General features: G+C 57.6%; 1 protein-coding gene across 1 annotated transcript in view; it reads right to left on the bottom strand.

Annotated features, from left to right (window-relative positions):
* The window catches only part of HPSE2 (heparanase 2 (inactive)), a gene marked incomplete at its 5' end in the record, with an annotated part of 110,677 nt that overhangs the window by 3,522 nt on the left and 94,588 nt on the right, over positions 1-12,567 (bottom strand). Inside the window, 2 exons of the mRNA XM_082002169.1 lie at positions 10,419-10,533; positions 11,473-11,579. Of these exons, the coding sequence (XP_081858295.1) occupies positions 10,419-10,533; positions 11,473-11,579 (222 nt within the window). The remainder of the gene's footprint in view (positions 1-10,418; positions 10,534-11,472; positions 11,580-12,567) is intronic.

Raw genomic sequence — 12,567 nt, 5'->3', positions numbered from 1 at the left:
TGCGCGGCGCACCGCCATCTCCCCAGGGAGCTGTGCTGATTAGCAGGCATCATTAGATGAGTAATTACTTGAGTTTTCGGCGAGGCCAAAGGTGAGCACAGATTGCTGTGTTTAGCCCCACGGTCGTGAGTTAAAAATACATTAGTTCAGTGACACAATCTACCAGTCAGCTCGGGCTCTTAGGTCTTTCTAGCAGCTCTCTTGGGGTTTCTCGCCTCCTCTCCATATTTCCGCTGACAAGATGCTGCTTTTGCCCACAAATTATGGGAGCGATAGAGGCCGGAGACTTCATGGCTGGCCTCAAAATTTCTATATGGGTCTCAAGAGCTGTTTTGCAGGAGAGGTGGCAATAGCCTTGTCGTGATGGGGAGCTGGCACCAGCAGCTCCAGCCTCCAGCTGAGCACCCGTCCCCCCGGCCAGGCTGGTACCCTGGGGTTTGCCGCTTCAACGCCAGCGTCCTTCCGCTCTCAAGGCTCAGCAGCAGCAAGGTTTGCAATGTGGGGGTGTGAGGAGCTGCCCAGCCCCGTGACCTGCCCCGGTTGCTGCCAAATCTCACGTCCCGGCATACGGTCTTCCCAAGGGTGCTCTGGCAAACCCTACTCCCTGGCAGAGCTGTGGTGGCTCACAGGCAGAGCTGTGCCGTTCAGCGTCTCCTGGGCTGGGCACAAGAAGAAATGCTTGTCCTCTGGGAAGCACTAGCCACATTTTGTGAGCTTCTGATCTAGCTAAGGGTACACAGCTTTTCTGAGAAAAAATGTGGATGCCATGAGATGGGTTAGACAGTCAGCAGTGATGCAGGGTGAGCTGTTCTGCAAAGTGCGAGATGGCCACAGCTGAACACAGAGTATTTTGACAATGGCAATGCCCCCAGCCCAGCATGGGCACCAACCTGTCCCTCCAGCATCTGCAAGAGCCAAGGGGAGAGCCATGATTTTACCTTGCCTTGCTGGCAAGGCTAGCTCCAAAGTCTCTGTTTCAAGAAGGATGCGGAAATACCAAAGAGAGTTCAAAGGAGGGCCAGAAAATGACCCAGGGCTGGAAAAGGAGCCATTCAGTGCCGGCCTCGAGGCACTCGAGCTCTTCAGCTTACTGCAGGGAAGCACTGAAGACAGCTGCAGCTTTTCGCATCATTGCAGGCCCACTTGTGGCAGGGGCCAAAATCACATTACTTGCAATAAATTTCCAGGAGCTGGTGACACCAAGCATTTGGATGATGAATTACACACGCACCTAGCATGTCGGAAACAAACCCGCTGGGTGTGGGCGCTTCCCCCAGCTGGGACGGTGCTCCGGGGCTGCTCCTACCACTGGCATGAGTGTAGAGGGGTTGCTGGGCACTTGCAAGCTACTGGCTCCTCTTCAAATGGTGACCAGCTTGGGAAGCACTTACTCTTGAAACCCAGCTTGGCTGCAGCCAGGGTGGCTTTTCCAAGGATCAGTGACCTCTGCCCAGACCCCCATCTGCAGCTGGCACCCCCTCCCATACAGCAATCCCCCTGCGTGAGCGTGGCCCCCAGGCTGGCAGCACCCATACGCCCATAGGCAAAGATGAGGGCCCACCTTGCAGCGTGGTGCCGGGCATCCCGGCGGAGGCAGCCCTGGTGATCCCCAGGGAGACGGGCAGCTCCGACCAGTGCAGCCGCAGGAAGGATTTGGATTTCGGAGTCATGGAGGGCTCCCGTTGTGAGGGCTGAGCCAGCAATACAGCTGTAGCGGTAGAGGAGGAATAACAGACAAGAATCTGGTCTGCTATTAGTCCGCTGGGAATCGAGGGAGCTTTCTTGCTTTAATTACTTTGCAGACCCATTAAGCAGTGCTGCCACCGCAGCCCTCAGAGCTTCAGGCAAGGAGCAGCCGAAGGCAGAGCCGTCCTGCGCCTCCCCTCCTGGCCGGGACACCTGATTTATGGGCAGGAAGGGCACTTGTCTCATGTGAGCTGACGTTCAGAGCTCAGGCCAGCCACATCTTCTGAGCACCATGGGGCCAGGGAAGACCCGAGAGCTTTCCACTAGACGAGGAAAGCCCAGAGGGTCCCACTTGATCTCTTTGCACATTTTAATTCATTGCAGGAGCTTTTAGAGCCTTCAGCTTTTGGAAAAAAGGCTGATTAGGCAGACGTTCAGGCAGACCTATTAACCAGACCCTCCCATCCCCTGAGCCACCAGGAAAGGCGCAGGAGCGTATCCCCACGCTCTCTCCTAGAGGCAGCAAAGCAGCTTTACAGCCCGCTTGAGTTTGTTCAACTCCACATTCGCCACGTGTGAGAAGACGTTGCCATAACCAGAAAACCAGAATAACAGAGCCGCAGCCCTTTGGTCTCCTGGGGGCTGTAACCAGGGAAGGCAGACAAACTTCAAATGAGCAGGCTGCCGACCCCGCGGTGCACAGCCTCCTGCGGCTGGGGCTGCCGGGGCTCGGCTCTGTGTCCCTGTGTCACCAGCAGCATCAGCTGGCTGCTGCCTGCCCTCCTCCTCTTCCTCTTGCTTATTCCCTCTTCTGAAGCTGCCCAAGCTCTTCCTCCATCCCTCAAGCACACTCAAGTTTCAACAGCCCGTTATAGATTGCTCCATTCCTGCACCTTCATCTGTGTTTTTCCGAGCAACCCGTATGGATATGAGGGCTGGCTGGTCTGCCTTCCCATACAAGACGGGACAGAGAGCTTCACTCTTTTATCACTCTGTTGAGCCTGATGGCTTGTTTTTGGCAAAAACATCTTCCAGAAAAGTAGTGATTGTGGTTGTGAGGGCTTGGAGGGTCAGAGAAGCTGCCACTTCCCGGGGAATCTGTTCCAGTGGTTAAACAACCGCACTGTTAATAATCCCACTCCTTATTTTCAGATTTAATTTGTTTGGCTTCAGCTTCCAACCAGTGGTTCTTGTTCTTTCTTTTTCCACTAGATTAAAGAGATCCTCAGCATCCAAAGCTTTCTCCCTGCGGAGGTCCTTACATCCTGTTCAAGCCACGGCTGGTCGTTCCTTCAGCAAGACTGGACTGGTGCCGCTTTTAACATTATCCCTGAGTTTTATGTGCTTCTTGGACTGTAGGATTTTGAGGCTTTCTCACTCAAATCCTGTGCAAGGTCCTGTGACAAGCAGAGCAGGGCAGAGCCTCTCCCCAAAGGCAACATTTGCTGATCTCAAAATGATCAACTCTGGGAGCGGGCTGTGATGCTGTCCTCACGAGCTCACATGCACCTATTCTTGGGGATGTGAGCTGTTTGCCACTTTGCATGTGCACCCTCCTTGCGTGGAGGTCCTGAGGAGCTGAGGACTTGGATGAGGGGTCTCCCACAGCATCTGCCATACCAGGGGAATTTGTAGGTGTGGCCTGAGCACCACGGGGGGACACTGCAGAGAGGGTCTATGAACATGCGAAGGGCCTGGGAGAGGCACGTGGGGAACAAAGCTCCTCCTAATCCCAAATGAGGGGGCTTCAGGTGGACCAGGCTGCCAGGAGCCAGTGGCAGGGGCAGGGGAGGACAGACCCTTGCTTTGATGCAGGCACCTGCACCTACCAAAGGATCTGCCGACGCTGCCCAATTCCGTTCTTGCTTAGACCTCGGTCCCTGCTGGTGCCCACCACCTGTCCCCTAAAGCTGCTGATGTCTTTGCCTGGGCGTCTGTTGCTTTCATCATGCTGACCCTCTTCCTTCCTGCTCTAACGGCTGCAAACGCCTCATCTCTCTTTCCTGCGTTGTCTTCTGCCTTCACATCTTCCCAGCAGCTTTCTCTGCCTGCAAGCGGTCTACAGCTGAAGCATGACCTGAGGGGCTGACAGTCCCACCCCCCAGTGCCTTTTGGTTAAGGGTGGAGAGGAGAAGAGGCAGGCATGCGACAGAGGGCAATGGGACGTTAGCTGGCACAGGAGCGGAGCAGTTGCTGCTGTGGCCGCACTGTGCAGCCTGTGTGCTTACGGGGGCTTATGGCAGGCTGGCTCTTGTCTGGCCCTGTGGGCTGAGCATCTACTGATGGTTAGGGAAAGAAAACTAGGTCACATTTTGCAACAGCTCTGCAATAAGTGCTGAAGTGCAGCCATGGGGACAGCCAGGAGACTTGCTCCCATCCCAAATAACCTATTAAAGTGCGTGCACCCATGGGCTCGGAGAGCAGCATCTTCATCCACCGGTGCCAACAGCACCACAAGCTCTGCATTTGGGCTGAGCATCAGCCCTTCACCCTGCAGCCCCGGGTCTCCCGCAGCTGTGCCAGCAGGACAACCCATCGAGCCTCCAATGAGCATCGTGTCCCCCCAAGCCTCTGAGCCACTGCAACCCTTGCTCAGCCCCTCTCCCTTGTCTCTGTCTCTTCTGCTCTTTTTCTCCATCCTGGAGAAAGGCCAAATACTGACATTAAGGCGAAATTCCTGCTGTGGGAGCAGCAGCCACAGGAATCACTGCCAGGCACCGGTGGCACTGAGGGGACAGCCTGCCTGGGCACCAGGAGAGTGGTGTGTGGGAAGTGGCCCCTGCCTACTGCTGCCCTTTGCTGGCCCTCAGCCAGCAGCATCCACCTTCCTGGAGAGCTGAGCAGATGGAGGAAGAGCCAAACCTCTCTTTTGTCATCACCTCTCCCTAACAGGGTCCAGGCGATGGAGGCCGCGGGAAGGGAGCGGAGCTGCCGGATCAGAGGGCTTGGAAACCAAATGCAATTTCTTTGCTGTTTTCCATTCTGCTGCTGCTTTTCACCATCACAGTACTTCCCTCTGCTCCGTTGGCAAGCACCAACCCACCCTGGGAAGGGTCTTGCTGTCCCACTTCCTCCACAGCCCCAGGATGGCTCTGTCACCAAGGCGGGCAGGTCTGTCACTAGCACAGTGCCTCTGGGAGACATGGGCAGTGGCTGTGTCCATCCTTCCACGTACCAACCACTGCTGCCAGTCCCGGCCGGCGAATGTCTCTGCCCCAGTTGCCGGTGCAGGCGGAGCAGCCCGGCTCCGGGTCTGCACATGTCCCGCAGCTCCAGCGGGTGGGTGCCAGAGCTGCTAGCCGCAGCACAGCTTTGATGCATTTGAGAGTCCGAGCATATGCACTTCAGAGACATTTTTTATGGTGCACTAAGAGGGAAAGGCCCCTTAACCCACTGTGACAGCAAGCAGAGTTTAAGCACTTTAAATCTGTCTCCTTGTTCACAGATAAAACAAGCCTCAGAGCAGACTTAGAGCTCCTGGAAGGCTGAAGGCAGCAAGGGTGCAGAGAGCGGAAGATGCCACAGTCCTCAGGACACAGTATGACCATGGCTGAAAGGACAAGGCAGTGGAGGGGATGCCCTGCCCAGACCTGCTTCAGGCGCTTGTGCCGAGGCTGGCTGGGAGATTTCTGCAGGGCACCATTTCCACCCTGCCCTTCAGTGGGCCGTGCTCTGGCTTGACACCTCCTGGGAGCGCCTTTCCCCCGCGCTCACCTGGATGCCCAGGATTTCATTCCTCTCTCCCACGGCCGGAGCGAACGTCCCGTACAGACAGCTCCTGCCCGTCCTCGCCTCTCCCACCCCTTCTCCGTCTGCAGGCGTCGCTCCCGCCAGAGCCCACGCTCCAGCTTGTGGGGCAGATGGGGGTGCGAGACACCCGCGCGGCAGATTTATGGTCATCAGGAACAGTTTCCATGTGTGCGCAAGCTCCATTGGACCCACTCCCTCTCCCCACCCTTTGTCACTCCCAGCCTTGGGACCGTGCCTTTGCCTCTGCCTGCATGGTGCATGCCGACCCAGCCGCCCTCTCCCTGACAGCGACCCCAAAGCAGAGGGTCCCCGCCGGGGGGAACGGCAGCCGCAGTCCTCCCCTGGCAGCTCGGCCGGCTGCGTGTGCGCAGCGCGGTGACTCAGTGCTGGGCGTGCAGATGGGCCGGCGCAGCAGCGGGGCTGAATTCCCCCGGCCCAGCAGCCAGCTGGCCGGGCTCGGCGGTGGGAGCGTGAGCGCTTGCGGGAAAGGGCTCTCTGTACGCTTCCCCCTATGGACGCCGGGTCTTCTCTTTGCCTCTGGACACCGGCCAGCCCAGCAGCCGGGCAGCCACTGGGCGAGTGAAGAGCAGGATGGGGATGGGCGTGGGTGGGCGAGGACCCGGCCCCCGCAGCCCTGGCCTGGGGAGGGCCCCCTCCCGTGCAGCAGGGGCGGGAGAGGCACCGTCCGGGGAGACTGCTGGGACCTCCAGCTGCAATTAGCAACGCCTCCGGCCAAGCCAGCTCAGCTAACGAGCGCACCGGGGAGCGCGTACGTGCGGCAGGCAGGAGCACGGCCGGGGGACCTGCTCCCACCCCTGGCACCCATCAACGGCACCTTGCCGGCAGGCCCCTTGCCTCTGTGCCCCCAGAGAACAGGGGTGCAGCCCGTGCCCCGCCGGGGAGGGTACCGAATCTCCAAGGGCATGGCTCACACCATGGTTCTGCCCTAGGGACCCCACGGGATGCTGGGGATGGCGGCAAACTGGTGCCGAGCTCGTTCACAACCAGGCTTTTACGGAAGTCTGCTTTAGGAAGGGGACAGATGACTACGGACAGACCTGATCTGAGCCCAGGGTCCTCCCTCCTCCAGGACAGACAGTAACTTTCCCATCAAGTTCCTCGGTGCCTTTGGGCTAAGCAAAGGAGGTGAAAAATCACCCGCAGCATCCAAGCGTCCGAGCATGGCACCGTCAGGCACAGACCTCCACACTGCTGCGACGCTTTCTCAAGGACGCCATCAATTCACAGGCAATATCATATTGTCTTCTACTACCACAGCTGAGCAGGCAGCCCCTGCCGTCGCTTCACGCTGTGATCCCTCCGGGCCTTTCTCATGCTGTGTATGAAACTTCTATGTGGAAAGGCAGTTTTAGCATCTACCTAACTCAGGACAACCAAGTACCTCACTATCCAGTCTTTGCGAAAAGGTCCAAGAGGAGCCACAGTTTTCAGAAGTGGAAGTCTGGATTTCAGCTTTGGCTTTTTCACGGGGTGTACGTTGCTCGGGCTCTGCCTAGAAATATGGCCAAGTTTTTCCACGCATAGGTATAACTTTACAGCACTGTGCATTAAGGGAGCAGAAACCACTACCAAGCATGGATAAAAATGAGGCGAATGCCACGTGGAAGAGCATCGTCCAAGGTCTTTAACATGCTGTAACAATCTGAAGAGAAACCTCACACCTACCTGGGGGGCTCTCTAGTGAAATAAATGTATTTCATCCCTCCGGACTGTTTCAGAGAGATAATAAGGAAAGAGAGATGGAGTATGTACATTGTGTATCTGAAATGAGCCTAGAGCTACTAAATGCCTGAGTGGCATTTCAAAGGCACTGCCCTGTGAAGCATGAATATCAGTGCTGCTCCTGCCCTCCTTTCCTCCGCTCCTCACTCCCACATGCATGTACAGATGGGTTTAGGTGCAGGCAAGCAGACTGACGTACCTGCGAGAGGCTTTATTTGAAGGGCTTCTCAAGCACAAGCCCCGGCTATTGTACAGCTGGCTGCCCCAATCACTCAGGAAGAAAAAGCACTCCAACCATACATGAAAAAGTTACCTCAAAAATAACAAGGCATTAAAACACTTGAGCTCAGTTGCATTAAGGTCAGCTGGAGTATTTCAATTCCCCAGCCTGATCACAAGGGAACCTCACGTTGCCCAGTTTCTCCTGCTTTGCTCTCCAGTAGTCCAGCAAGAGAAACCCGTTTCCTCAGGTCTGCACCTGGGAAGAGGCTCAGAGAGATGGCTTCGCCTTCCCCTGTCGCAGCACCCGTCCCTCGCATGGGACTGTGATGGCACCACCTCCAAGGGGAGGGTGGACAGCCTCTGGCAGCCAGGATGGGCACTCAGAGCTGCTCTTTCATGGGTGAAAGACCTGGATGGGGGTGCAAAGGCCATGCCCCTTGAAAGATGCCCCAGAAGCCACAAGATGCTGCTTAGCTTGTGAGCCAGCTGTGTGTGGAAAGCCCAGCAGAGATGTGAGCATTTCCCTAATTTCATTGTGAAGCTGTGTTGCCCCTTGGCCACACTGCTGCGATTTTCAGGGAGCCAGGCTGCATTGTACTGGCAAATCATGGCGGCACAAATCCGGGGATAGACCAGATTAAACCTCTGCTTTCAAGGTTTCACTGCATCCCTGCCTGCAAGCAGCTATTCCCAGGTGCTCTTGCGTTTCCCACTGAAACGGCCAGAGTTTACAAGTTTATTTTCAAGCCAAAGCTAACTCTCAGAAAACACAGAGCAAGCCCCACCAGGCTGCCCGGGTTTGCTGCCCAGCACCCATGCCCAGAGAGCAGCTGTGCTCTCTGCCCACCCGACGTGCTGGTACCTCTCACTAGCTCTCAGCGTGGCCCATGGCTGCGACTATCACCCTGCTGTATACACAGAGCGGTGCAGTGATTTGCCTGCTCCTTCTCCTATACAAAACAAATCCCCCCAGAGCTGCAGTTCCAGGGGGGAGGCAGAAAGAAACATGGTGATTTAGAAGCTGAGATTCCCACAGCAGTGCCCACCAAGTGACCCCCATTATCTGCATCCCCCAGTCCCCCAACATGGCACCCACCCCACATTTTACCAGCTTCCTTATGCCATCCACTGTAATGTGCCCTAACAGAGACAGTACTAAAATGAGCAAGACCAGCAGCATCCAAGGGGCCCAGGTGAAGGACAGGGAGAAGGGCTCGTGTGGCAGCAGTGCAGTGCTCGGCGACGGACTGCAAATCACTTGGTTTTATACGGTTTTATAGCCCTCTTTAGCACAAGGATGGAGGGCTGTATTTGCATCACCACACCATCCCTGGACCACACAGGAAACTCTCCCTGGACTGTGCAGCCACCTGACACCCAAGGACATTGCTGTAAAAGGCTCAGCTTCAGCTCAGCATCCCAAAACACACTGTCCTCTTATCTGACAAGCAGGGATCAGCAGTGGCAGGGGAGGAGGAGGAGGTGCAAAGGCTGTTACGGGGACCCCAGCCCTGGCTCCTGCGGGGCTCCCTGAGGAGCTGCCAGCCGGAGCTGCAATTGATGCTGCGGCCATGCGGCCCTTCTCTCAGCAGGCAGCTGCCTCACGCCCAGCCAGCGTGCGGAAACCTCTTTGTCGCGGCAGCTAATGAGCAGATTGTATTTCACAGCGCCGTGGCCCCGCGCAGGTACAGCCAGGCTTTCATCTCCCTGATAGCTCCCACGGGAAAGGAGCGGCCGCTGCCCCGCAGAGCGGGTCACGGTCCAGTCTCGCTGGGCTTTTTGGTGTTTGCAGCTTTTAAAATCTCTGTTGGTTTGCACCTGCCTGTAGCTCTTTCATAGCACAGGAATGGAGGGAAAAGGGTTGGGGAAGCACCCACTGGAGTTTGTGCAGAAACACAGTGGTGGGACGTGGGATAAATGCTGAAGCACATAGCCATGAGGGGGGTGGCATCTAACTTATTGGGAGACTTATCCTTAAACCAACAGCAAAATACATTTTAAAGACCTCCATTGTGTTTAACAGCCTGGGGTTTATTCCTCTAACTCCTCCCCTGGCTTTAATCCCGCTCCTAACTGCACGCCTGCTCCAGCTGCTCCGGGGCTGCTGCCCCCGCTGTGCCGGGAGAGCTGGCCACAGTGCCCCAGCTATCGCGGGGATGCTGTTTTCATCGACTGAGTAGGTAGAGCGACTGAGACACTGCTCCCTCAGCCCCTGCCTCCCTGCAGCCGCCCCCCGAGATCCCAGCGCGGCATCGATGGCAGGTTCGCAGCAGCAGGGTTGTGCACCTCTCTGACCTGGATCCCCAGCCCGCTGGCTGTGTCTGCTGGGTCACGGACCTAAAAATCCCTTCCAGGGGAGATGCAGAGCACCCAGCCGCTCTGCCAGGCTCTCTGCTTACACGGCAGCCTATTTGCTAGCCCCCCTCCAAAGGAAACCTGCTACTCTTAACAGGGTTTTTCATATGGTTTCTTTATCAGCACCATGTGTGCTGGGAGTTTCCCCTTGCCCAGGCGTTTTTGAAGAGCGAGGGATGCTGCGGGGCACCGGTGAGGACTGCTGCTCCCTTTAAAGTTGGGAATGACCTTCAAATGCCCTCTACCCCGCTTTCTAGAGATCTGAAGTAAGGTGCTGAGGCTCCAGCCTGGCTTCCCCCGAGCTAGCTCACCACCAGTGACCTGGCTGCCCACCCCGTGCCATGCGTGGTGGTCCTGCCACGTACCTCCCTCCCTCCCGCCGACTCCGCAGTCCGCGCTGGCAGCCCTTGGTGGCACCAGCCTCCCTCCTGTGCTACAGACCCTGGGCACTAGATGAAGTTTCAGCTGCAGACATATCACTTTCCCATCTGCTTCCAACATGTTGCGTTTGACATGAATTAACGTCTCCTATTAACACTGCAAGAAACAGATCTGGAAAGATTCATTTTCAAGCAGAGTTCAGGCAGGCCACAACGAGAGAATCCCCCCCAAAATGAGCGGGGAGAAGCCAGTGCCAACGCAACGCCCCCGGGCAGACCTACCGGCAAGGGGTTGAAGTTCTGGTCCACCAGGTGATTGTGGCCGTGGTCGAGGAAGGAGTGCCGCACCACCACGTCGATGCCCTGGCTGGCCAGCAAGCCCAGCGTGTTCAGCCACCTGGGGATGGAGGGAGCAGATCAGGTCCCCGCAGGGGGACCACCCGGCCCCAGTGGCACAGCCATGCTCCGGCACACGGCATCGCTCTCATGCATCCGACCTGGTGCCTGCTCCCGGCACCTGAGCTGAAGCCTTCAGATGGTTTTGCCAGCTGCCGTTGACCGGCTCCCACCATCCCTGCCCCGGCAAGCCTGCACACCTCTCCCCCCACCACAGCCACCCCTGCCCCAGCTGTGCCCAGTTTGCGTGTCCCAATGCCATGCCTGAGCCCCTGCATGCACCCCAGCGTCACAGCCCTGTGCCCAAAGCAACCTTCCTCCACCTTGTGTGATCGTGGCCAGCTCTGAAGACCTGAACTGGGGCTTTGCAGCAGGATGCCCATGCTACGGGGCTGTGCCAGTAGACAAGCACTGGGAGCCACGAATGGTTGTGGCTTTGAAGGAGAGAAAATGGTTTCCAGAGCAGAGTCCTGCCGAGCACTTCCCTGGGCAGGTGCCCCAGGAGTGAATGCATGCAAGGGTGCGTGGCAGCAGCCTGAACCAAAAACGCGGAGCGGGAGGAGGCCTGGGCGATCCCGAGCTGCCGAATGAGACGGCCCAGGGGTCCCAGAGCTGGTGTGCTCAGATCACACCTCCCTTCCATGCCCATGCCCTACTGTGGGAACCGCTGTGGGATCCTGTGCGGTCCCCGCCTTACCCTGCTTCTCTGGATATGCCAGAGGCTGGGTCAGCTACAGGAAAGCAGAGCTGAGGAGTGGTAACAGGGATGCTATGGAGAAAAAAACAGTGCCCAGGCTGCTGGAGAGTACCGAGGGGGTTACAGGCGGGGTGTCTGGGCACAGAGCTGTCCCTCTCCCGGCTGCCGCGGCTTTGCAGCACCCAAGCCCGCAGAGCCCCTGGGGTGGCAGTGCCCTGGCACCGCTGAGCTGGCGTAACTCACAGGAACCCGGCCGCATAGGAATCGGAGAGGTTGTTCATGCCTCCAGCCGAGGTCGCGCCAACACCTTCCAGCCAGATCTTCTTCCCTGGTGTGTACATGTTCACTACCTGCGCAGGGGACAAAAGCAACCAAAATGACTCTCATGAACCTGTGATTTAAAGCCAAGGCAGACCTCTCCTGTGCTATGCCCTGGGAAGGCTTAGAGAGACCTTCGGTAACAGTGCTGCTGGGCAGTCAGTGCCTGCCTGGCCCTGGCACGGTCACTGGGTGTCTTCACTGTGACTGGGTGGTGGGCGACTGCTCTTCACTCTCTCCTACCACTGCCACATATCCACTATCCATCTTCTGGAGCTGCTCCGGACACGCCCTCCCAAATGTGCTCCTATGCTCCCAAACCCGGACCCTGCTCTTTCCCCACAGTCTCCCCATGCACTCTGTCCCACAGGCTGCCCTGCCACATCACCTCAGCTCTCCATGTCCCCACACAAGGTGGCTGCCAGCCCTGGGGAGTACCTGAGCCCCAGTGGCTCTGCGGCGTGGCAGCACTGGGACACATACTGGAGCCACATGGAGGAATGGTGGGTACCTGGGGAGAAAGCAGTGGATGACACCAGGCATGGGTAGAACCAGCCCCATGGCTGAGCAGGGTCTGCTTTGCCACCCGAGGGGTCCCTGGCACAGGTGGGACATGCAGGTCCGAGCACACTGGCCCACGTCTTACAAGGCTCCAGCCGGCAGCGCAGACACCTGTGAGGTACCAGGCGGGACGGGAGGGCTCAGATGGCCGGAGCTCCCTCTCCCAGTGCGAGCAACCCCCAGAGCCGCGCAGCACCCCGTCCTCTCTTCCGCAGTCCCACTTCTCCAGGCTGGGCGATGAGCTCCCGCGACCAGATGTCTGCAAACCCAGCGGCCTGAGGAGCACTCCGCACAGCCTGATGGATCCTGCCCCATTAGTGAGGAGTGCTGGAATGTGCTGGATGGACTGGGATCCCTCAAAGATGTTAAATACGCCAGCTCTGGGCTGCCTCCCACTCACAGCCTGTGAGAGTCGACATCCCTGACTGAAGCCCCAGAGGTGTTGGCATCCTGCCTGTA

The sequence above is a fragment of the Phaethon aethereus genome (genome assembly GCF_964289735.1).
Source record: "Phaethon aethereus genome assembly, chromosome: 7".
In the NCBI taxonomy this organism is placed as follows: domain Eukaryota; kingdom Metazoa; phylum Chordata; class Aves; order Phaethontiformes; family Phaethontidae; genus Phaethon; species Phaethon aethereus.
The sequence above is the reverse complement of the archived record's forward strand: the minus strand, read 5'-3'. Positions and strand labels throughout refer to the sequence as shown.